Source organism: Gorilla gorilla, chromosome 1 (assembly GCF_029281585.2).
Source record: "Gorilla gorilla gorilla isolate KB3781 chromosome 1, NHGRI_mGorGor1-v2.1_pri, whole genome shotgun sequence".
Classification (NCBI taxonomy): Eukaryota; Metazoa; Chordata; class Mammalia; order Primates; family Hominidae; genus Gorilla; species Gorilla gorilla.
The window spans coordinates 131,120,721-131,144,387 of NC_073224.2; the positions used below are offsets into that span (position 1 = coordinate 131,120,721).

Sequence of the window (23,667 nt, forward strand, 5' to 3'; positions counted from 1 at the left end):
GGAGGTGCTTGACCCAGAGAGCGGCCTACGGAGAAGGCACAGCGAGGGCAAAGCGAGACCCGGGCGCACGTTGAATTCTGTTGGCTTTGGATATCTCTGAAAACTTTAAGCATAATTTGAATAAATGCTGTCAGCAGAATAGCTCGGATTTAGTTGTAGTTAATTTTCTAAAACTTCAAATCTGTGAATTAACACAGTTGTTAACAACAACAACAAAAACGGACACAAAACAACCTCCAAATTGGATTTTTTTTTTTTTTTTTTTTTTTTTGAGACGGAGTCTTGCTGTGTCACCCTGGCTGGAGTGCGGTGGTGCTATCTCCGCTCACTGCAACCTCCGCCTTCCGGGTTCCAGCGATTCTTCTGCCTCAGCCACCTGAGTAGATGGGACCACAGGTGCGCGCCACCACGCCCGGCTAATTTGTAAATTTTATTTGTAGAGAAGGGGTCTCCCTGTGTTGTCCAGGCTTGTCTCTGACTCCTGGGCTCAAAGGATCTTCCCATCTTGGCCTCCCAAAGTGTTGGGATTACAAGCGTGAGCCATTGCGCCTGGCTCCAAATCTGATTTGAGTGTAAAAAGTTAGACACACCATAAGCTGTAGGTTTATTACTGGGTGGTGAAAAACAATTCAGGTTTTCTTTATAATAGTGATTATGAAGTGTTCTTCCCAGACTAGCTTTATCGTCATCTGGGAAATTGTTAAAAATGCAAATTCGCAAGTTTGAGAGCCATGGTTCCAAGAAACTGCATAAACATACGAACTAAGTTGCAGCCTCCCGACTTATGCCCTGGTACTTCTAGCCTAATACAGGATTTGACTCTACTAATCCAGGTTAGTCTTGCCTTTCCCATTACTCATGTGCATTCGTTGAAACCAAAGACTTTTTCTTTTGTGCCCATTTCTACTCAATGCCTGGCCGTCTGCACGACGATCTGTGTTTCCTGGTAGTTCTCCAGTCTAGTAGCTACTATAAACTACTCTCCCTATTTCCCGCTCTGTGGAGATGTCGTTCCAACAGGTCCTCTCCACTCTAAGACCCTATCCTCTCAGAGAAGCCCCTGAGAGCCATTAGTACTTTTGCCCTGGAGAGGCAGTTTAGGTAGAGCCAGTCTGGGTTCTACCACTTAACTAGCCTGGTGGTCTTAGGCAAGTTACTTTGTGTGATCTGTAAAATGAAGATGAGTGAAGATAAGAGTACTACTTCCAGTAGTTTTGTGAGGATTAAATTAATGTAACAGTGCTTAGCACATAGTAACAAAACATTAGCTACTTTTTTTTTTTTAGACGGAGTTTTGCTCTTGTTGCCCAGGCTGGAGTGCAATGGCGCGATCTCGGCTCACCGCAACCTGCACTCTCTGGGTTCAAGCGATTCTCCTGCCCCAGCCTCCCGAGTAGCTGGGATTACAGGCATGCGGCGCCACCACGCCCTGCTACTTTTGTATTTTTAGTAGAGACAGGGTTTCTCCATGGTGGTGAGGCTGGGCTGGAGCTCCCAACCTCAGGTGATGCGCCCGCCTTGGCCTCCCAAGGTGCTGGGATTACAAGCGTGAGCCACCGTGCCCGGCCTTTAGCTACTATTATATATATTATAATTTAAAAATTGTTAGTACCGAAGCCTGAGACAGGAGAGAAATGGTAAAAATAGTAGGGACTGCGGGAGAGAGAAAGAGTAGTGTCCCCTGACAAGTTCTAGAATGACATAGGTGCCACCATTAAACGAAACTAGCTAGGATGGTTACTTTTGATTAACACTTTGCCACTCAAGAGTGTGGTCTGCGGCATCACCAGGAGCTTGTTAGAAGTGGAGATCTCAGACCTACCTCAGATTTACTGAATCAGAATCGTTTTGTTTTTTTTTTAACAAACTCTTCAGCAGGTTTAGATGTAGCTTTGTTTGGAGGAAGTGTGAGATTCGTTTTAGGATTTCTCAAGGAGTTCCAGCCTTCAATCAGTGACCATGGGGATCTGGCAGGAGGGCTTGAATTTCTAGCTGATTCTTCTATTCTGTCTTACCCTCCTGTCTTCCATCATTTCTGCATTGCTAATCTCTATCCCTGGAGAAATCTATGGAACTGCTGGTCATTACTGTAGAAAGTAACATAGTTGCCAATAGTATGACTTTGTGGATGTCACAGTCAAAACTCAACTGCCTGGCTGGCACAGTGGCTCACCTGTAATCCCAGCACTTTGGGAAGACAAGGCGGCGGGCAGGGGGATCCTTTGAGCTCAGGAGTTCGGGACCAGCCTGGGCAACATAGCAAGACCCTGTCTCTATAAAAAAGAAAAAAAAATCTCAACTGCTTGACAGGCTTTTCATTCACTTCCCTTTGTATAATGCCTCCTGTAGTACTTTTTTTCCCCTCCAAATCTCCGTTTCCCCCATCCTAACCTCCTCACAGTGTTAGAAATGCAAATTACTCTTAGTAATTTCTCTGTCCACTTCATATCATATTATAATATGAAATCTGTCAGTTTCTCTTTTTACTTTAGAAATTTTGTCTTCATCCGTCTTCATTCATTTCTATTTATGGAGTGTATAACCTCATTGCCTATGAAGAACCCTTCCCGTAACCTTAATTTCATGCACTCCCATCTTGGAACCTCTCTCCAGTTTACACACTCCCTTTGTCACCTACTTCTTAACCACTTAGAGAATTAGGCTTCTCACTGTCATTCTCTGAAAGGTCATAAATGGCCAACTAATTAACCAATCCAATGGCTGTTTTCCAGACTTTATTCCTCTCCACTTCTCTGAAGTATTGAATACGCTTGACACCACTTTCTTGAAATTAAGTCCCTCCTTGGTTTTTGCCCATTGCATATTTTGGCTTGCCTTCTATTGCCCTGATTAGCCTTCACTCTCCTCTCTGGTATTTGCTTCTTCCATGGCTTTCTTCCTTAGTTGAACTCTTAATTTTTTCCAATAAAGTATACAGTTATTCAGTATTTCTAAGTATCTCCAGAGCATAACAGCGATTTTAGTGTTTTTTGTTTGTTTGTTTGTTTTTTAATTGAGTTAGGGTCTTGCTCTGTCACCCATGCTGGAGAGCAGTGGCGTGATCTCGGCTCAGTGCAGCTTCAACCTCCCCTGCTCAAGTGATCCTCCCACCTCAGCCTCTCCAAGTAGCTGGAAATATAGACGTATGCCACCACACCCAGCTAAATTTTGTTTCAAGTTTTGTAGAGATGGAATCTCCCTAAGTTGCCCAGGCTGGTGTCGAACTCCTGGGCTCAAGTGTTCCTCCTGCCTTGGCTTCCCAAAGTGCTGGGATTACAGGCGTGAGTTGCCACAACCGGCCAGAAACTATTCTATTTATTTTGTGCAGAGCTTTGGTTGTTCAGGCAGGAGGGTAAATCTGGTCCCGTTACTCCATCTTGGCCAGAAGTAGGAGTTGGGTAAGTGCGTTGGGAGTATAGAGTCCCCCCTTTACCCTTGGGGTATACATTCTAAGATCCTAGTAGATGCCTGAAACTTCAGATAGTACTGAACCTTGTATATATTCTATGTTATTTCCTATACATCTATTCCTCTGCTAAAGTTTATCAGTTAGGCACAGTAAGAGATTAACAGCAATAACTAATAAAATAGAAAAATTATAACAATACACAATAATAACAGTTATGTACTGTGGCTGGAATTTTTTCACTTGAGGTGCGACAGCAAAACTAGCATGAATTTCTTTCTCCTCCTGTACAATTTCATGGATACAAGTTTTGTTCTTAACATAGATCTTAGCAACCTCATCATATGAGCTTTTTTTTCTTTAATTTTTTTTTTCTTTTGAGTTGGATTCTCACTTTGTCACCCAGGCTGGAGTACAGTGGTGTGTTCTCAGCTCTCTGCAACCTCTGTCTCCCAGGCTCAAGCGATTTTCCTGTCTCAACTATTCAAGTAGCTGGCATTACAAGTGTGTGCCACCATACCTGGCTAATTTTCATATATTTATTTATTTATTTATTTTGAGACGGTGTTTCACTGTTGTTGTCCAAGCTGGAGTGCAATGGCGTGATCTCGGCTCACCTCAACCTCCGCCTCCCGGGTTCAAGTGATTCTCCTGCCTCAGCCTCCCGAGTAGCTGGGATTACAGGCATGTGCCACCACGCTCGGCTAATTTTGTATTTTTTTGTAGAGATGGGATTTCTCCATGTTGGTCAGGCTGATCTCAAACTCCCGATCTTGGGTGATCCGCCCACCTCAGCCTCCCAAAGTGCTGGGATTATAGGCATGAGCCACTGTGCCTGGCCTATTTATTTTTTGAGATGGAGTCTCGCTCTGTCGCCCTGGCTAGAGTGCAGTGGTGTAATCTTGGCTCACTACAACATCCGCCTGCCGGGTTTAAGCTATTCTCCTGCCTCAGCCTCCTGAGTAGTCGGGACTACAGGTGCTTACAACCATGCCTGGCTAATTTTTTGTATTTGTAGTAGAGACGGGGTTTCGCCATGTTGGCCACGCTGGTCTTGAACTCCTGGGCTCAAGTGATCCGCCTGCTGGGCCTCCCAAAGTGCTGGGATTACAGGCATGAGCCACCATGCCCAGCCCTTTATTAAGTTGAGAACTTTCATTTTTTCACTTAAAGGAAGCACTTTATGGCTTCTCTTTGACATATCTGAATTGCCAGCATCGTTACTACTGTGCTTTAGGGCCATTATTAAGTAAAGTATAGACTCCTTGAACCACACGCACTGAGATACCACAGCAGTCGATCTGATAACCCAGATGGATACTAAGTGACTGGAGTGTGACACCTACAGTGTGGACATCGTCCCACGTGGGATGGAACAGGACAGCAAGAGAGTTCCTCACACTCTCCAGAGCTGTGCATAATTGAAAATTTAGGAACTGTTTACTTCTGGAATTTTCCATTTAATATTTTCAGACTGCAGTTGACTGTGGGTAACTGAAACCTCAGAAAGCAAAACCGTAGATGGGGTTACCACTGCAGAGTTATTGTGTTACCTTGATCCAAAACCTTTACCTGAATGATTCCTTTAACCATTCCCGGTAGGCTTTCTCTGTTAAAGCTGCTGTACCAAATCCAGGGGTCAGTTTGCTGCCCTCTGATCGCCTGACCTCTTAGCAGCATTCAACATATTTGTCTGCTCTCTCCTTTCTTCACTTGGCTTCTGAAATTCCAGCCTCTCTTGGTTTTCTTCCTGCCTCATAGCACTCACTGGAATTATCTCTTGCTGGTTCCTCCTCTTCTTTCTGATCCCCGAATGTTGGCTTGCCCAGGACTCAGTGTTTTGTCCTCATAATAGATCTTCTGGTGATCTTACCCAGATCATCTCTTTTAAACCCCGTCTACATTCTGATCATTCTCAAATGCAGTCCCACTGCTCTCCTTAGCTTCATCCTGCATATTTATAATCTCTACTTGGACATCAGTGGACACTTCAGATTTACTATATCCAAACAAAACTCTTGATCTTTCAGAACTTGCAGTCTTCTTCAGTCTTTTCCCTTCTCCCAGTTGCCCTGGCCACAAACATAGAAATCGTCCCAAATCTTCACTTGTTCTTACATACATCCAAATTTTCAGCAATTTCTATAGTGTATTTCTGTATTAGAGTAGCAAGAGATGTTATAAGAAATAAACCCCTATATCTCAGTATATGCCATAAATGAAATTAATTTTTGCTCACATGAAAGTGAAAAGCTATATTCCCACTTAGTGGGTGGCCTTCCAGGTGGTCATTTAGGGGCCCAGGTGCCTGCATAGTTTGGCTGCCCTCCTCCAGGGCTCAGTGTCCTGGGAATTCCCTGGTTGGGAGAGGGCAGCTGGGAGGTTTTCATGGGCCAGACTTGGATGTGGTGCATATCCCTTCTATCCGTTGGGTTGGCTAGAACTTAACTATTACGTGGCCATACTTCACAGAGAGGCTGAGACATACAGTCATCATTTGTCCAGAAGGAAGAAGAAATATGCCTAGTGACCTATTAGCTGGTCATTTTGCCAGATGTAGTAGGGTCTACCTACAGATTTTAAAAGTCTGACCATTTGTCATCACCTTTGCTGCTGTCTTTAGCTCATGTCACCTTCATCTCTGAAGTGGATGACTACAGATCTTCCCAACCTCCTGATAATCTTCCATTCTAATCTCTACGTAGTAGCCATAGTAATGTCTTTTAGAATGTAAACCAGATTCTATCACGCCAATATTTAAAAGCCTCAAGTGGCTTCTTGTTACACGTAGAGTAAAAACCACACTCTTTACTGTGGTCTACCACTCCCTCCCCGCCTCCCCGCCTCCCCGCCTCCCAGCTCATTCCCAAGACCCAGCTGTTCTGGCCTCCTTTCTGTTCCTTGACTGCCTCCCAGCTCATTCCCAAGACCCAGCTGTTCTGGCCTCCTTTCTGTTCCTTGACTGCTTCAGCTTCTTCTCCACTCAGGGCTTCTATACTTGCTGTGTCTTCTCTCTGGATGTTCTCCAAATCTTCCTAAGATTATCTTATTTTTCTCCTTAAATGTTCTTGTGGTTATCTACTTGCATGTAACAAACCACTCTAAAGTGTAATGCTTTTTTTTTTTTTTTTTGAGACGGAGTCTCGCTCTGTCACCCAGGCTGGAGTGCAGTGGTGTGATCTCGCCTCACTGCAACTTCCGCCTCCCAGGTTCAAGTGATTCTTCTGCCTCAGCCTCCCGAGTAGCTGGGACTACAGGCGCGTGCCACCATGCCTGGCTAATTTTTTGTATTTTTAGTAGAGACGGGGTTTCACTGTGTTAGCCAGGATGGTCTCAATCTCCTGACCTTGTGATCCGCCTGCCTCAGCCTCCCAAAGTGCTGGGATTACAGGTGTGAGCCACCATGCCTGGCCAAGTGTAATGGCTTTAAACAACACTTTTATTACTGCTGGTGATGTTGTGGTTTTATGGGGTGTGATGGGGCTCAGCTGGATAGTTCTTTTATTCTACATGATGTTGGCTGGGTCACCAAGTCAGTCACCAGAGATTGGACTGGAACCACCAAGATGGCTCACCCACATGGCTGGCCATTGATATTGGCTGCAGGCTGGGAGCTCAGTGTGCCCCTGCACCCAGCCTCTTCGTGTGACTTGGCCTTCTTACAAGGTGGCAGCTGGCTTCCAAGAGGGGCGTGTTCCCACAGACATATGTTCTGTCTTAGGATTCTCCAGAGAGACAGTGAGGGTGGGAGGATGGATGGATGAGAGGGGATTTATTAAGGGAATTAGCTCATATGATTATGGGTGCCGAGAAGTACCATGATAGGCTGTCTACAGGCTGGAGACCCTGGATGGCCAGTAGCCTGGCTCAGTCCAGGTGTGAAAGCCTTAAAACCAGGGAAGCCTATGGTGTAATTTTCAGTCTGAAGCTGAAGGCCTGAGAACCTAGGGGCTGCTGGTGTAAGTCTGGGATTCCAAAGCCTGGAGAGCCTGGAGTTCTGATGTCCAGTGACAGGAGAAGAAGATGTCCCTGCTCCAGGAGAGAAAAGAAATTCCTTTTCTCTTTTTTGTTGTATTAGGGTCCCCAGCTGACTGAATGGTGCTAGCCCCTACAGAGGGTGGATCTTCTATACTCAGTCAACTGACTCACAAACCAGTCTTCCCTGGAAACCCCTTCAGACACATCAGAAGGAATGCTTTGCAGTTCTCTAGGTTTTCCTTAGTCCAGTCAAGTTGACACTTGACCATCACATGTTCCAAAGTGAAGTAGAAGCAGGCGACCCTCTTGAAGGCTAGGCCTAGAACCATCATAGCCCCACTTCAACCAAAGGATTTTGGTTCAGTAGTCACAGGGCCAGCCCAGATTCAGGAGAGGGGGAAATACACTCCATCTTTCCATGGGGAGAGTAACAAAGCATTTGTGACCGTCTTAGATCTTAGGGGCCTACCCTGAAATACCCAGCATCGCCTAATCCATATGTACCACTGTCTTGCTTTATCTTCTTAGGATTTATCACTATCTTGAGTTACATGTTTTTGTTTTTGTTTTTTTGCCAACTTACTGTCCTTCCCCCCTAGAATGTAACCTTCCTGAAGAAGACCTTTGTCTGTGTAGACTCCTGGTATCCCTGTAACTTAAGACAGTGCCCAGCACGGTGGCTCATGCCTGTAACCGCAGCACTTTGGGAGGCCAAGCCGGGTGGATCACCTGAGGTCGGGAGTTCAAGACCAACATGGAGAAATCCCTGACCAACATGGAGAAATCCCTTCTCTACTAAAAATACAAAAAATTAGCTGGGTATGGTGGCACATGCCTGTAATCCCAGCTACTTGGGAGGGTGAGGCAGGAGAATTTTTGAACCCAGGAGGCAGAGGTTGCAGTGAGCCGAGATCGCGCCATTGCACTCCAGCCTGGGCGACAAGAGCGAAACTCCGTCTCTCACACACACACACACACACACACACACACACACACACACACACACACAAAGACAGTGCCCAGAATACAGTAGGTATTTGGTAAATGTTGAACAAATGAATGCTGAACTCGTTCCACAACCATATTCTCATTATGAATTTCTTTTTAAAATTAACATCACCATTTTTGTTGCTGGTAGGCCAAGGTCTGTAGAATTGATCTTCAGAGTGTGCCACGTGTGTTCTTTCTGGTTTTCTTGCCACCACTCTTTTAGGCCAAGTACCATATCTTTTTTCTGCTTCAGCCTCTTTGTTGGATAATGAATCCAGGTTTTCCTCTTCCTGTGCGCTTAGTGCTGGTGGTGGTGGTGGTTGTTTTTGAGACCGAGTTTTACTCTTTTACCTAGGCTGGAGTGAAGTGGCATGATCTCGGCTCACTGCAACCTCCGTCCCCCACCCAGGTTCAAGCGATTCTCCTGCCTCAGCCTCCCAAGTAGCTGGGATTTACAGGTGTGTGCCACCATGCCTGGCTAATTTTTGTTGTTGTTGTTGTTTTATTAGAGACTGGGTTTCACCATGTTAGTCAGGATGGTCTTGATCTCCTGACCTCATGATCCGCCTGCCTCGGCCTCCCAAAGTGCTGGGAGTTAGTCGTAAGCTTTTTTCCTCAGCAGTGTCATCACCACCCACCCACCTCTACCTCTCACCGTATCCATCCTCGCAATTGCAATTGCTGAAGCATACACTTTGCCCTCTGCCTCTCCCATCTTGAGCACTTAAGATGTTACCCATACCTCGGATTCCCATTCCTGTGCAGTCTTTCCACTTTCTAGTTTCTCCAGTCGGATGTGGCTTTTTTTTTTTTTTTTTGAGATGGAGTTTCACTCTGGTTGCCCAGGCTGGAGTGCAATGGCATGATCTTGGCTCACTGCAACTTCTGCCTCCCAGGTTCGAGTTATTCTCCTGCCTCAGCCTCCCGAGTAGCTGGGATTACAGGCATGCACCACCACACCCAGCTAATTTTGTATTTTTAGTAGAGACGGGGTTTCTCCATGTTGGTCAGGCTGGTCTTGAACTCCTGGCCTCAGGTGATCTGCCTGCCTCGTCCTCCCGAATTGCTGGGATCACAGGCGTGAGCTACTGCGCCTGGCCAGATGTGCTTTCTTTATCCTTTGAACCTCTAAAATCCTTGAGTCCTTGCTATGGCTTTATTTGCATTTGCTGCTTAACAAACATTTACTGAATGTCTTTCACGTGCCAACCACTGGGCTGGGTGTTGAGGTTGGGGAGATGGAGGGACAAGATAGAGAGGCCAGTGGGAAGGTGACTTCAGATATACGTAAGATACTACCTTTCCCTAAAGAAGTTCACATTAACAGTGGTTTTCTGTCTTGGCTACACATTAGAATCACTTGGGGAGCTTAAAAAAATCCCAGTGCCTGGGTCCTAATCCCAGAGATTCTGATTTAATGGTTTTGGGATATGGCCAAAACATTGGGAGTTTTAGAAGCTCCTCGGGTGATTCTAATACGGAGCCAAGGTTGAGAGCCATTGTGCTAATGGAAGAGACAGACTGATAAATGGCTAATTTCATTGCTTCCAATGCCAGAAGAATATACAGGGCACATGGGGAACAGGAGTATTTAATTTAGCCTAGAGTGATTTTTATTGTACAACTAGACTGTAAGCTGTTTATGGGCAGGGCCCAGAGCTTTGTCATCTTGGGGTTCTCTTGCCTGATTCTTATATGTAGTAGGTATAAGATAGGCTGCCCAACAGAACTTTCTTCGATGATAAAAATGTTCAAATGTTCTGTATCCACCCTGTCCAATATGGTAGCCACTACCCATATGTGACTATTGAGTGCTTGAAATGTAGCTAGGGGGAATGAGGAACTGAATTTTAAATTTTATTTAATTTTAATTAAATAGCTACATAGAGGAGTTACTAAGTGTTTAAATTATTTGACTGTTTATGCAGGGGCTTAGGTAAGGCAGGTTATTTTCTCTGAATGGTTTTGAAGTTTAGTCACTGCATTTGAATCGTAAATTCCCACCTTTTTTTTTTTTTTTTTTAAAGGCGGAGTCTTACTCTGTCACCCAGGCTGGAGTGCAGTGGCACGATCTCAGCTCACTGCAACCTCTGCCTCCTGGGTTCAAGCCATTCTCCCACCTCAGCCTTCTGAGTAGCTGGGATTACAGGCACACACCACCATGCCTGGCTGAGTTTTTGTATTTTTAGTAGAGATGGGGTTTCAACTTGTTGGCCAGGCTGCTCTCGAACTCCTGGCCTCAAGTGATCCGCCCAGCTTGGCCTCCCGCAGTGCTGGGATTACAGGCGTGAGGCACTGCACCTGGCAGTTTCCCACTTTTCTTATTTCTCATTTGTTAAAAAAAAACGGGGGGCCAAGCGCTGTGGCTCATGCCTGTAATCCCAGTACTTTGGGAGGCCAAGAAGGGGTGGAGGTCGGGAGTTCGAGACCAGCCTGACCAACATGGAGAAATCCCATCTCTACTAAAAATACAAAATTAGCCAAGTATGGTGGCCCATGCCTATAATCCCAGCCACTTGGGAGGCTGAGGGAGGAGAATCACTTGAACCTGGGAGGCAGAGGTTGCAGTGAGCCGAGATTGCGCCGTTGCATTCTAGCCTGGGCAAAAAGAGTGAAACTCTGTCTCAAAAAAAAAAAAAACAACCCAAAAAATAGGGGGGAGGTTCGTTAAAATACCTGTTTTTAAATTGACTTTATTGAGCTATAAATCACATACTATATAATCCACCCATTTAAAGTGTCCAGTTCCACCAGGTGCAGTGGCTCATGCCTGTAATCCCAGCACTTTGGGAGGCCGAGGTGGGAGGATAGCTTGAGCCTAGGAGTTTGAGACCAGCCTGGGCAATATAGTGAGACCCTATCTCTACAAAAAAGTTAATTAATTTTAAAAAATTAGCCAGGTGTGGTGTAAGCTTGTAGTCCCAGCTACTCAGGAGGCTGAGGTGGGCAGATCACTTGAGTCTGGGAGGTTGAGGCTGTAGTAAGCTGGTATTGTGCCACTGCACTCCAGCCTGGGCAACAGAGGGAGAGACCCTGTCTCAAAAAAAAAAAAAAAGGTATACAATTCAACGGTTTTGGGTATATTTGCATGTATTTGCAACCATTATTATAATTTTAGAACACTTTTCATTACCTCAAAAGGAAACCCTGTACCCTTTAGCTACTATACTCCCAAACCTTCAGCCTTAACCACCTGTTAATCTACTTTCTGTCTTAATAGATTTGCCTATTCTGGACATTTCATATATATGTACTCATATAATGTGTGGTCTTTCATATCTGGTTTCTTTCACATAACGTAGCATTTTCAAGGTTCATATGTGTTGTAGCATGGTGTCAGTATTTCATCCCTTTTTATGGCTGAATAATATTCCATTGCATGGCTATACCAGTTTTACTTATCAGTTAATGGAAATTTGTTTGTTGTTGTTGTTTTTTCTGTGTTGGGGGTCCCACTCTGTCACCCAGGTTGGGGTGCAGTGGTGTGATCTTGGCTCACTGCAACCTCTGCCTCCCAGGCTCAAGTGATCCACCTGCCTCAGCCTCCCAAGGGGCTGGGATCACTGGCTTGCGCTACCACGCCTGGCTAATTTTTTGGTTATTTTTTTCATTACCTAGCCTGGTCTTGAATTCCTGAGCTCAAGTGATCCACCTTCCCAAAGTGCTGGGATTACATGTGTCAGCCACCACACCTGGCCCTGTTGATGGAAATTTGGGTTTTTCCCACCTTTTGGCTATTACGAAAAATGTGGCTCTGAACATTCATGTACAAGTTTTTGTGTGGACATATATTTTCATTTCTTTTGGGTATATACCTAGGAATGGAATTGCTGGGCCATTTGGAAAAATACCTATTTTCTTATATCAGTGAGCATATTATGCATATATGCATTTTTTTAATATATGAACACCAATTTATTTTTATTTTGTGTACCTTCTTCCTTAGATACTGTTCAGAAAGTGTTATCTTAACTCTAGAAGGAAGTAGTTTTCATTACAAAACAATCTGGCTGGGTGCAATGGCTCATGCCTATAATCCTAGCACTTTGGGAGGCCAGGGTGGGAGGATCAGTTGAGGCCAGGAGTTTGAGACCAGCCTGGATAACATAGTGAGACCCTGTCTCTACTAAAAATTAAAAAAAAAAATTATCCAGGTGTGGTGGCACACGCCTGTAGTCCCAGCTAGCCAGGAGGACCTCTTGAGCCCAGGAGTTGGAGGATGCACTGAGCTGTGATTGTATCACTGTACTCCAGCCTGGGCAACAGAGCAAGACCCTGTCTCTAAAAATAATAATAATAATAATAATAATAATAATAACCCAAAACCCAATTTATTTTTTTAAAAAATTCTATTTCATTATATATATTAAAAATTGTTTTAGCCTTATACAGGATGCTGTGTTCTTTGCTCCTTTTTGAATGTCTGTTGCTGGTAGCTGGTTATGCTCATGATGATGACTGGATTGACCCCACAGACATGCTTAACTATGATGCTGCTTCAGGAACAATGAGAAAATCTCAGGTATTAAAAAAAATTTGTGCATGTGTGTGTGAGACCTTATCAGTCCCTTGATGGAAATAGTCTAGCGCTGTTGTTTTGCACAGAGCTATGAGGGTCATGGATCCATGATTAGCAATTATGCAGAATATTTTCTTGACACTGTTAATCTAAAATTATTTCAAACCTTCCTGGTATTGAATTTGAATGTAAAGCCCTTGAAGTAGCAAAATAATATGATTTTAGTTCTTAGTATGTACATTTGAAACTTTTTTTTTGTGGTTCAGTACAATTTAAGAATATAACATGCAGAGTCATGAAATGATGAAGTCAGAATCTTATTCTTCATTAACCAAAGGCTATTTTTGTAACTAAACTATAAAGAAATAAAATGTTTCTATACTCTGTTTTAGGCAAAATATGGTATTTCAGGGGAAAAGGATGTCAGTCCTGACTTGTCATGTGCTGATGAAATATCAGAATGTTATCACAGACTTGATTCTTTAACTTATAAGGTTAGTTTTTTTCATTGATAAATTTTATATTTTTATATTATGTTAAATCGCTCTATATTCTTGTCTCTGCTGATAAATTTGTATTTCTAGTGTTTCCGTGTACCGTATGATTTTTATATGTCAAATTTTTCTTTGGATACTCTAACCTTGGTTTCTTATTAGTTATTCTAGCCTTGGTTTTTCTAATAGTACCTTGTATTTTCCTGTAGTAACATTGACATCTCTGTGTTGTAAGTATTTCTTTACCAGACTGCAGACTTCTTGGTGCAAGGAATACGTTTCATTCATCTTAATTCTCTGTCACCTATCACAGGGCTGAGGCATAGTAAACTCTCAACAAATGTAGCAAATGAAGAAATGTGTCTATTACCAGCTTATACGAATAAGAGTTACTCTTAAGAAGGATTATTATAATTTAGTGTGTAATAGCTATTCATTCTTTCATTTATCCAATCCTCTTAAAAAAATGTAGCTGAAGAGTTTACACAAAAATAAATAAGTCAAGGGATGTGAATGTAGTTGTTATTTGCTGTGGGAGCCACCCTCAGTTGGCTGCATAGGCAGGGTGAACTGGTAGCAGTGTGGAGGTAAGGAGGTGAGGCCTGGAATGGAGAAGGGGGATGTCAGTGAGATCAGTGGAGGCTGCAGAGGTCCAGCAATGCTGAAGGTCTGAAATGAGGCAGTGATGGGTTGAAGATAAGAGGCAGATATTAAACTTTTATGAGATAGAATAGGCAAATGTTGATGGCTTAGGGAAGTAGGGGGGATAAGGGATAGGGAAGAGCTAGAGTGAATGAGTCCCAGCTTGAGAGACTGGGAGAGTTTGTTCACTGAGATCCAGATATAGCCCAATAAGATCTATACCCACCTGCTTGTGATTCTTATTAAATACGAATATTGTCTCACCTGAGTGGTTGAGAAGATGCGCTTGGATAAAATTTGCTTCACTCCCATGATTTGAGGAAGCCACAAGAAAAAGAAAAGGAAAAAAAAATTGCTTCACTTTGTGTATTATTATTGTATAGTGAGCTATACAAAAGTTTGGTTGCACAGCAAAAATGCAGAAATACCTTTTTACAGAATTTTTTTATTCCATTGTTTGTGACTGGTTTAAACATTCTAAGAAACATGATTGGTAAAATGGAGTCTTGAATTCTTTTTTTTTTTTTCCTAAGTTGTTTCTTTAAGGTTTAGAAAATAAACTGGTTTTACAAACCTTGCCTGAGAGCAAAGGAAACTGCTGCGTTCTTCTATGTCCTTCTCTGCTCAGTGTCCTTCTTAAGTCTGTGTGCTGCTTAATTATTGTCATGTTTATCCACTGATGTGCATTTCAGCGCTCAACTCATGGTCCACACTCCGTTAAAAAATGCAAGTTGATGATCACAAAGTTATTTTAATGTTTGAAAAATACCCACTACCCTCAGCGACTCGCCTGCTGGGTTGGTGGTGGCAGAGCTAAGTTCGTAGGAAGTCTGCTCCAGTGTAGAATTGTGTGCTGAAGGGTTGCCATGTGGGTGGTACCCTGGAGAAGCTGCAGTTCCTGCCTTCCTGAGCATTCCATACAGCATGGGATGATTAATTGCTGATTAAAACATTAATAAAAGGCCAAAAGTCATATGCACATTGAAGAAATATTCTGTTGTGTCCTTCATTTCATTGTCTGGCTTCATCTTGTTTCTGTTTCTCTGTCCCTTTGTCTCTCTCTGTGTATCTATTCTACTCTTCCCTCCTGCCCTTCCTTCCTCCTTTCTCTTGTTAAATTGTTGCTTTGGAATTAGAAAGAGGCAGATTGGTCCAGATGCTCTGCTTGTGGATCTCTGCCTCCTTTAGCTTTAAAGTTGCTGCAAGTCAGCAGAAAAACTGCCAGGTTAGGGCTAAGTACTGGATCTGTGCTCCTTGTTTGTTGCCTACTTGCCCTTTGCAAAGAGAACATGGGGAAGCAGGCCAGCTCTGCACTGTAATGTATTATAGCTGATAAATGCAAGCTTGATCAAAACAACTAGTTCCTTACCTCGATTCCGATGACAGCACTAGGCTAGAAACTTAACCCTTATATTATACTTTGACTCTAACTAATGTTGAATTGATTTTATGGTTACAGATTGATGAGTGTGAAAAGAAAAAGAGGGAAGACTATGAAAGTCAAAGCAATCCTGTTTTTAGGAGATACTTAAATAAGATTTTAATTGAAGCTGGAAAGCTTGGACTTGTGAGTATTTGATGGCGTGATACTAATCCGTATAGTGTATATTTTTATTTATTAATTTCAAATAATATGAAGAAGTGAAAGCATCATGATGCTTTTTAACAGAGACCACCTGACTGACTCTTTAACCAGAAGCTATTCATTCAGGATTAAAGGCACTACTATACTGCTTTGCAGTGGTCTGGTGGAAGATGAGCAGTGCAGACCGCTCTTTCTCCTCTAGTTTGTATGGATTTACTTACTCAGCTCTGTGCACTGCTCCACCAGTTAATGGAGGTGAGGAGGTGGGGTGATAATTCTGTTCTGATCCTACTCCTTGTTTTCTCTCAGTATATGCTGAGAAAAAGAAAAATGTGTTTTCTGTAGTTTTTCTCCTTGTTGTTTACTGTGGTGAGTGCTGCTTTATAGACATATTGTTCATAATTATTGTTAAAATTTCCTTTTTTTTTTTTGAGACAGAGTCTCGCTCTGTTGTCCAGGCCGGAGTACCGTGGTGCAATCTTGGCTCACTACAACCTCTGCCTCCCGGGTTCCAGCAATTCTCCCTGACTCAGCCTCCCGACTAGCTGGATTACAGGCACCTGCCACCATGCCTGGCTAATTTTTGTATTTTTAGTAGAGATGGGGTTTTGCCATATTGGCCAAGCTGGTCTTAAACTCCTGACCTCAGGTGATCTGCTTGCCTTGGCCTCCCAAAGTGCTGGGATTACAGGTGTGAGCCACCGCGCCTGGCCAAAATTTCTATTTTTAAGAAGTCACTGTTTTCACTTTGGGAAGTGAAAACTTCCCAGACTTAATGCATTAATTTAGTTTTAATTCATTTACTAAAGTGAAAACATCAAGAAAACATAAATTTAATAACTTATAACATTTAGAAAGCTCATTTAAAAGCTCATAGACTTTTTTTTTCCTATTGTGTGTGCCACCAGAATTGATTTAGAGAGTCAGAGACCAGCCTTTGGTCTTGATCTGGCCATTAGCCCCACCTGCCAGAAGTGGTCACAGGCAGATCCCTGAAAATGAAAGGCCCTTGCATCATCAGCACAGTGTAGGCTGGCAAAACTTGCCATATACTCCATCTTCCTGGTACAGTAAGAAGTAACCAAAAGAAAAAGGAGTGTTAGATGAATAACAACGCCATCTTATTCTGGAAATGTAGAAGCAGATGCGTTCTCATACGTACACTCTGTAATTTGAGCCTTACAGCTATGTACAGGGTGGAACAGAACCTAGATAAGGAAACAGATGGAACCAAAAATACTTAAGATGGAAATGCTGGAAAATATTTAGTTTCTGATTTTTTTTTTTTTTTTTTTGAGACAGAGTCTTGCTCTGTCATCCAGGCCGGAGTGCAGTGGCGCAATCTCGGCTCACTGCAAGCTCTGCCTCCCGGGTTTACACCATTCTCCTGCCTCAGCCTCCTGAGTAGCTGGGACTACAGGCGCCCGCCACCATGCCCGGCTAATTTTTTGTATTTTCAGTAGAGACGGGGTTTCACCGTGTTAGCCAGGATGGTCTTGATCTCCTGACCTTGTGATCCGCCTGCCTCGTGCCTCCCAAAGTGCTGGGATTATAGGCATGAGCCACTGCGCCTGGCCACGTCTGGCTAATATTTTTGTGTTTTCATTAGAGACAGGATTTCACCATGTTAGCCAGGCTGGTCTCAAACTCCTGACCTCAAGTGATCTGACCGCCTTGGCCTCCCAAAGTGCTGGGATTACAGGTGTGAGCCACCATGTCCCACCTTATATTTACTGTTTATAAAAGAAAAAGGAATTTTATTTGTATCAACTGGCTAATTAATGCAAAATTTGTTTACAGTGATTTTGCTAAGCTGAACTCACACTAATAAAGGTAGTTATAAATATGTATTTTATGGAAACCCATTATTTTGTTGCTCTTTGAGATCCTTCTTGTTTTTCTTGTTTGCACTAATACAGATTTTAGGCTATCTGAAAACTGTCAGGAAATGAAAAGTCATGCAGTGAATCATAAAATGAAGATGCACAGTTGATCCTCATTCTTCACAGATTCCGTATTTATGAATTGACCTCATTAAGTCTGTGTAACCCCAAAGTCAATAATCGAGGTGTTTTGTGGTTACTCTGGGACACAGTGAAGAGTGGTAAAAAATTTGGGTTGCCTGTTGCAGGCATTCCCAGCTGAGATGGAACAAGGCAATCAAAACTGTTTTCTTGTTTCAGCTCTCGTACTGCAAACAAGTGTCTTTTTTTGTGGTCTATTTAGTGGTACATTTTTTTCATGCTTTTTTGAGGGAAGAGGGGTGATTTTTTTTATTTTTATTTATTTTGAGACCAATCATTAAACAGCATCATTTCGTTGTTTAAAACGGCCCTCTGATGTAGTGCTGAGCTGAGGTCTAGTGTTTCTAAGTGCAAGAAGGCCACGATGTACTTACAGAGAAAAGGAAAAGGTGTGTATTAGATAGGCTTCAGTCAAGCGTAAGGTATAGGACAGTTGTCCATGTGTTCATTGTTAGCGAATGAACGATATGTATTTTAAATAAGGTGTCCTTAAACAGGAATGTACAGAAACACACATAAAACAAGGTTATATATTGATCAATTGATAAAAATGTTATGACATCCTGGCTAACACGGTGAAACCCCGTCTCTACTAAAAACACAAAAAATTAGCTGGGCGTGGTGGCGGGTGCCTGTAATCCCAGCTACTGGGAGGCTGAGGCAGGAGAATGGCGTGAACCCAGGAGGCGGAGCTTGCAGTGAGCCGAGATCGCGCCACTGCACTCCAGCCTGGGCGACAGAGCGAGACTCCGTCTCAAAAAAAAAAAAAAAAAAATGTTATGACAGGTTTGCACGAACCAAACCCTATATTTATTATAGGAGTAATGGTTCAGTACTTGCTAATTGGTGTTTGAGGTGACTTTATAGAAGATAACTACTGTGAGGCCGGGCGCGGTGGCTCACGCCTGTAATCCCAGCACTTTGGGAGGCCGTGGCGGGCGGATCACGAGGTCAGGAGATTGAGACCATCCTGGCTAATGCGGTGAAACCCCGTCTCTACTAAAAATAGAAAAAATTAGCCAGGCGTAGTGGCGGGCACCTGTAGTCCCAGCTACATGGGAGGCTGAGGCAGGAGAATGGCGTGAACCCAGGAGGTGGAGCTTGCAGTGAGCAGAGATTGCGTCACTGCACTCCAGCCTGGGCGACAGAGTGAGACTCCATCTAAAAAAAAAAAAAAGAAGATAACTACTGCGAATAGCAAGAATCAACTGTATTTTAGTGAAATTTACATATCTTTTTTACGTAGAGTTCTAGAATTTTAAAATGTTTGTCATGTATATTATCTTTGGTTTTCATGTTGGCCTGTGAAGACAGGTGGATATTATTATTATTTCTTTTTTTAGAGACAGGGTCTTACTCTGTCTCCCATGCTGGAGTGCAGTGGTGTGCTCATAGCTTACTGCAGCCTCGAATCTGGGGCACAGACAATTCTTCTGCCTCAGCCTGCTGAGTAGGCAGGAGCCAGGTGCACACCACTGCACACAGCTAATTGTTAGAATTTTTTGTAGAGATGGGGTCTCGCTTTGTTGCCCAGGCTGGTCTGGAAGTCCTGGCTTCAAGCTATCCTCCCACCTTGGCCTGTCAAAGCACTAGGATTATAGGTGTGAGCTACCTCGCCCAGGCTATTATTCTTAACATATGAAATACTGCAAACTAATATTTAGTTCCAAATTGGCTTTTGTCTTAAAATGGTTCACCAAGTAGTAATAAAATTCTCTTTCTATTGTTTGTTTTTTTTGGTAAATTTAATTTAGCCTGATGAAAACAAAGGCGATATGCATTATGATGCTGAGATTATCCTTAAAAGAGAAACTTTGTTAGAAATACAGAAGTTTCTCAATGGAGAAGACTGGAAACCAGGTGCCTTGGATGATGCACTAAGTGATATTTTAATTAATTTTAAGTTTCATGATTTTGAAACATGGAAGTGGCGATTCGAAGATTCCTTTGGAGTGGATCCATATAATGTGTTAATGGTAAGATGGGATGAGGGCAAGGGCAACGTCATTAAGTTTCCTTTTTAAAATACTTTCCAAACTCCACCATAATTATGTTAAGAACCTGTACTAGGTCACTCATACCGTATTGATGAACAAGCCACAAAATTGTAGAAATGATTTTGTGCTTTTTTGAGTCCAGTTCTTTTTAGCTGTCTTAAGTGTTTTTGGTGGCTGATTTCTGCTTCTCTCTGTTTTAAGGTACTTCTTTGTCTGCTCTGCATCGTGGTTTTAGTGGCTACCGAGCTGTGGACATATGTACGTTGGTACACTCAGTTGAGACGTGTTTTAATCATCAGCTTTCTATTCAGTTTGGGATGGAATTGGATGTATTTATATAAGGTATTACATGGATGGAGGGTTTTACAATTTTAACACATTTATTCACAATGAAAGACGACTCTAATCCATTGAGAGCAATCTTGCCTTGGATGTGGGTTGGAGGCAGTGATTAGAAGTGGCCCACGCTGGAGAGGAATTAAATGGACAATTCTTAGCTGACAGTTTTTTGATTCCTTGACCAGTTAGTGGGTAAAAAAGTTCAGTCCTAATTTTCATAACCCAGTTACTGTTAACATTTGGGCATCTAAGTCAGAATAAAGCCAGGTGGGTTGGGTGTGGTGGCTCATGCCTGTAATCCCAGCACTTTGGGAGGCTGAGGTGGGCAGATCACTTGGTCAGGAGGTCAAGACTAGCCTGGCCAACATGGTGAAACCCTGTCTCTACTAAAAATACAAAAATTAGCCAGGCCTGGTGGCGTGCACCTGTAGTCCCAGCTACTCAGCAGGCTGAGGCAGGAGAATTGCTTGAACCTGGGAGGTTGCAGTGAGCCAAGATTGCGCCGCTGCACTCCAGCCTGGACCACAGAGTGAGGTCTGTCTCAAAAACAAGGAATAAAAAAAAAAAAGAATAAAGCTATGTGGATACATTTAAAAATTATCATGTAGGTAATTTAGAGTATGTCATTCTATATCTTTGCTAGAAATGATACCAAAATATTATTTTTTAAAAATTAGGTTATTTTTTGAATAAGTGGTATATTCATGGCAGAGAATTTAGAAAAGTCAGATACAAAGAAATTAATTTTTAAAATAACCTATAATTTTATCACCTAGAAAAAATCTGTCAATAGTTTAAGGTATTTCTTTCTAGATTTTTCTAGATTTTAATTATCTTTCAAAGTTGGGATCATACTGTATATAGAAATTGGAAAGGACCACTACTGTTCCCATCAACATAGCATAAATAATAATCATTGAAAGAAAATTTTAGATCTTTCTAGCAGAGTGAGTCAAGTAGCCAAGTATTTTCAATGATTTCATCTGGTTAAAGCATTGTGACATTTCCTTAACCTTTTGCTGTAAGTATTATAGTATTTAGAACTAATTATTTACAAATTAAACACAGATTCTGTGTGGAAGGAAAGTTGCTTGAGTATTGTCACCTTAATGATTGTATATTGGTCATTGTACTGGAAATTATCCAGTGCAAAATAGGATATCATCAACTATAAAAGAAAATAAGAAGTAGTCATTTAATTTGTATGGCTAGAACTAATTGTTGTTGTTGTTGCTGTTGTTTTTGAGACAGTCTCACTCTGTCCCCCAGGCTGGAGTGCAGTAGTGAAATCTCGGCTCAGTGCAACCTCCGCCTCCTAGGTTCAAGCGATTCTTTTGCCTCAGCCTCCTATCTGGGACTACAGGCCCGTGCCATCACGCCCGGCTGAACTGATTTTTAAAAACAATATTTTTAGTAAAGTTTCCCTTTTTCATTATAATTACTTACAGAGAAGGCAGTTGTAGTTAGTACTTTATGCTTACTTGTTGCATTAAGGCTGTACTTTTCCATGAACTGGAAATAGCTACTCTTTACAAATAATATGTTTTCCTATAATCCTAGCACTTTGGGAGGCTGAGGCGGGCGGATCACTTGAGGTCAGGAGTTCAAGACCAGCCTGGCCAACATGATGAAACCCCGTCTCTACTAAAAATACAAAAATTAGCTGGGCGTGGTAGCGGGCACCTTTAATCCCAGCTACTCGGGAAGCTGAGGCAGGAGAATCGCTTGAACCCGGGAGGTGGTGGTTGCAGTGAGCCGAGATTGTGCCACTGCACTCCAGCCTGGGTGACAGGGCGAGACTCCGTCTCAGGAAAAAAAGAGAAAAAATAGTAATAATAATATGTATTTTTTTAAATTAAAACTTTTATAACAGTCTGGTTTGGATGAATGGTAAAGACACTCTTTGAATGAAGGTCTTTTGGATGTGTAGGCCTAACCTTCGTTGGTAACGGCCTCTCCTGGTTCCTTTTTGGTGTTGGGCAGCTAGCTTTTGCACAGCATCAGGCTGAAGTCGCCAAGATGGAGCCATTAAACAATGTGTGTGCCGAGAAGATGGACTGGACTGGAAGTATCTGGGGTAAGGTGTTTGTGCACTTGTCCTTATTTTGAATAGAAATTCTGAGAATGAGAGAACATAGAACAAAGAGAATGATAAAATAACAGGAGGCTTTCCATGACTGAATCTTTAATATCAGAAGAACATGCAAGAAGCATTTTAGGTTTAAAACCAGTGACTTTTTGTGCTCATCTAAAGTCACAGGGAAGGAGTAGAAGTTGTATATATGTTGGCTCTGATATTATCTGTCTTCCTTCATAAGACTGTGTGAAGGATCCTATGCTCGCTTTTGTTCATCTCGTCCTTTGCACAGGGTCTGGCATATTCTCAATAGAAGTTTATTAAACAAGTGAATGAATGTATATATGAATTAATATCCATCTTAAATTTAATGGCCTTATATTGACTTGTGAAATTTTATGTTGTAGCTTTACTTTTTTTTAACTATGGGAAAAATTAGTTTTTTTATTCTTTCACATTTTATAAACATTCTCATGAATGTTCACTACCTTTGGTTGTATGTATCTAGCAATGGGGATGGTTTAATAATGTTCCAAGGCATTTTATAAATGCAAGTCCATGACTGACACAGAATTCTGCAGATGGATTCCAAAATAAATGTTTCTTAAAAAGTTGTGGGAACTAAACCAATTCAGCCTTCCTTCCTGGCTTCAGTGGACAGTGAAATGCCTCCTCTAGCTCAGGCTAGTTTCCCAACGTATATAAGCCTGATTTGGAAAAATTAGAACTAATATTCCACTTTATTTTGTAAACTCCATAAAGAACTGACTTTCTAAATTAAAAATTTACTGAGGTAATTGTGGATTCACACAGTAAGAAATACTACAGAGAGAGCCCGTGTACCCTTTCCCCATTTTCCTCCAGTGGTGACATCTTGCACAGCTTTAATAGTACAATATCAGAGTCAGGATATTGACTTTGATACAATCCACCAGTCTTATTTCGACTTCCCATTTTACCTGTACTCATTTGTGTTTGTGAAGCATTGCTTTTAAAGTGTTTACCTTTTAGACATTTTTATAAAATACAATTTTTTATCTGCATAAAACATGTATAATTTGAATGGATTTTTAAAACATGATTTTGGACATAAGATGAAAAATTTAAAAATCAGCATTACAGGGAGTCTACTTAAAACTTAAGATAATTTAAAATTCATTGGTGGGTGGTCAGGGAGGGTCAAAACCAAAGTAATGTCTTGTTTGGGAATGAAATGCAACATTAAAAGAAATGATCAGTGTTTTGTCTGTTTCTCCAAACAGAATGGTTTAGAAGTTCGTGGACCTATAAGGATGACCCATGCCAAAAATACTATGAGCTCTTACTAGTCAACCCTATTTGGTTGGTCCCACCAACAAAGGTATAGCATATATTTTATAAAAATTACTTAAAGTCAGTCAGAAATCCCTTGTATTTTAAAGAAATTTAGGGTTTGAGTCATTTTGCTAATAAGCGTTTGTCCAAGAAAAAATACTTTTGCACAGTGATTTTCACATTAAAAATGGCACAACAGCATTTTAATTTATGTAACATACTTTCAGCATCAGTACACAATGAATTTTGATGCATTCTGTACCTTAGTCCTGTGAGGAGAAAATTAAGTTGCTTTTCTCTCG

At 42.1% G+C, this 23,667-nt stretch overlaps 1 protein-coding gene across 50 annotated transcripts in view; it reads left to right on the forward strand.

Annotated features, from left to right (window-relative positions):
* CLCC1 (chloride channel CLIC like 1) overlaps positions 1-23,667 on the forward strand; it is a 31,699-nt gene that overhangs the window by 405 nt on the left and 7,627 nt on the right. For 8 of the 50 annotated variants that reach the window (XR_002002580.4, XR_010130197.1, XR_008669157.2 and 5 more), the window contains exons 2-9: positions 673-833; positions 12,757-12,896; positions 13,286-13,387; positions 15,489-15,596; positions 19,393-19,614; positions 19,837-19,977; positions 21,958-22,051; positions 23,314-23,411. Coding sequence is in view for 31 of the 50 variants with exons in the window: in XM_019009223.3 (XP_018864768.1) it covers positions 12,768-12,896; positions 13,286-13,387; positions 15,489-15,596; positions 19,393-19,614; positions 19,837-19,977; positions 21,958-22,051; positions 23,314-23,411 (894 nt within the window). In the remaining 19 variants the exon portion in view is untranslated. Of the gene's footprint in view, positions 1-672; positions 834-8,729; positions 8,833-12,756; positions 12,897-13,285; positions 13,388-15,488; positions 15,597-19,392; positions 19,615-19,836; positions 19,978-21,957; positions 22,052-23,313; positions 23,412-23,667 lie in introns of all 50 variants that reach the window. The other 42 variants (XR_010130201.1, XR_008669160.1, XR_008669161.2 and 39 more) reach the window with 11 other exon arrangements.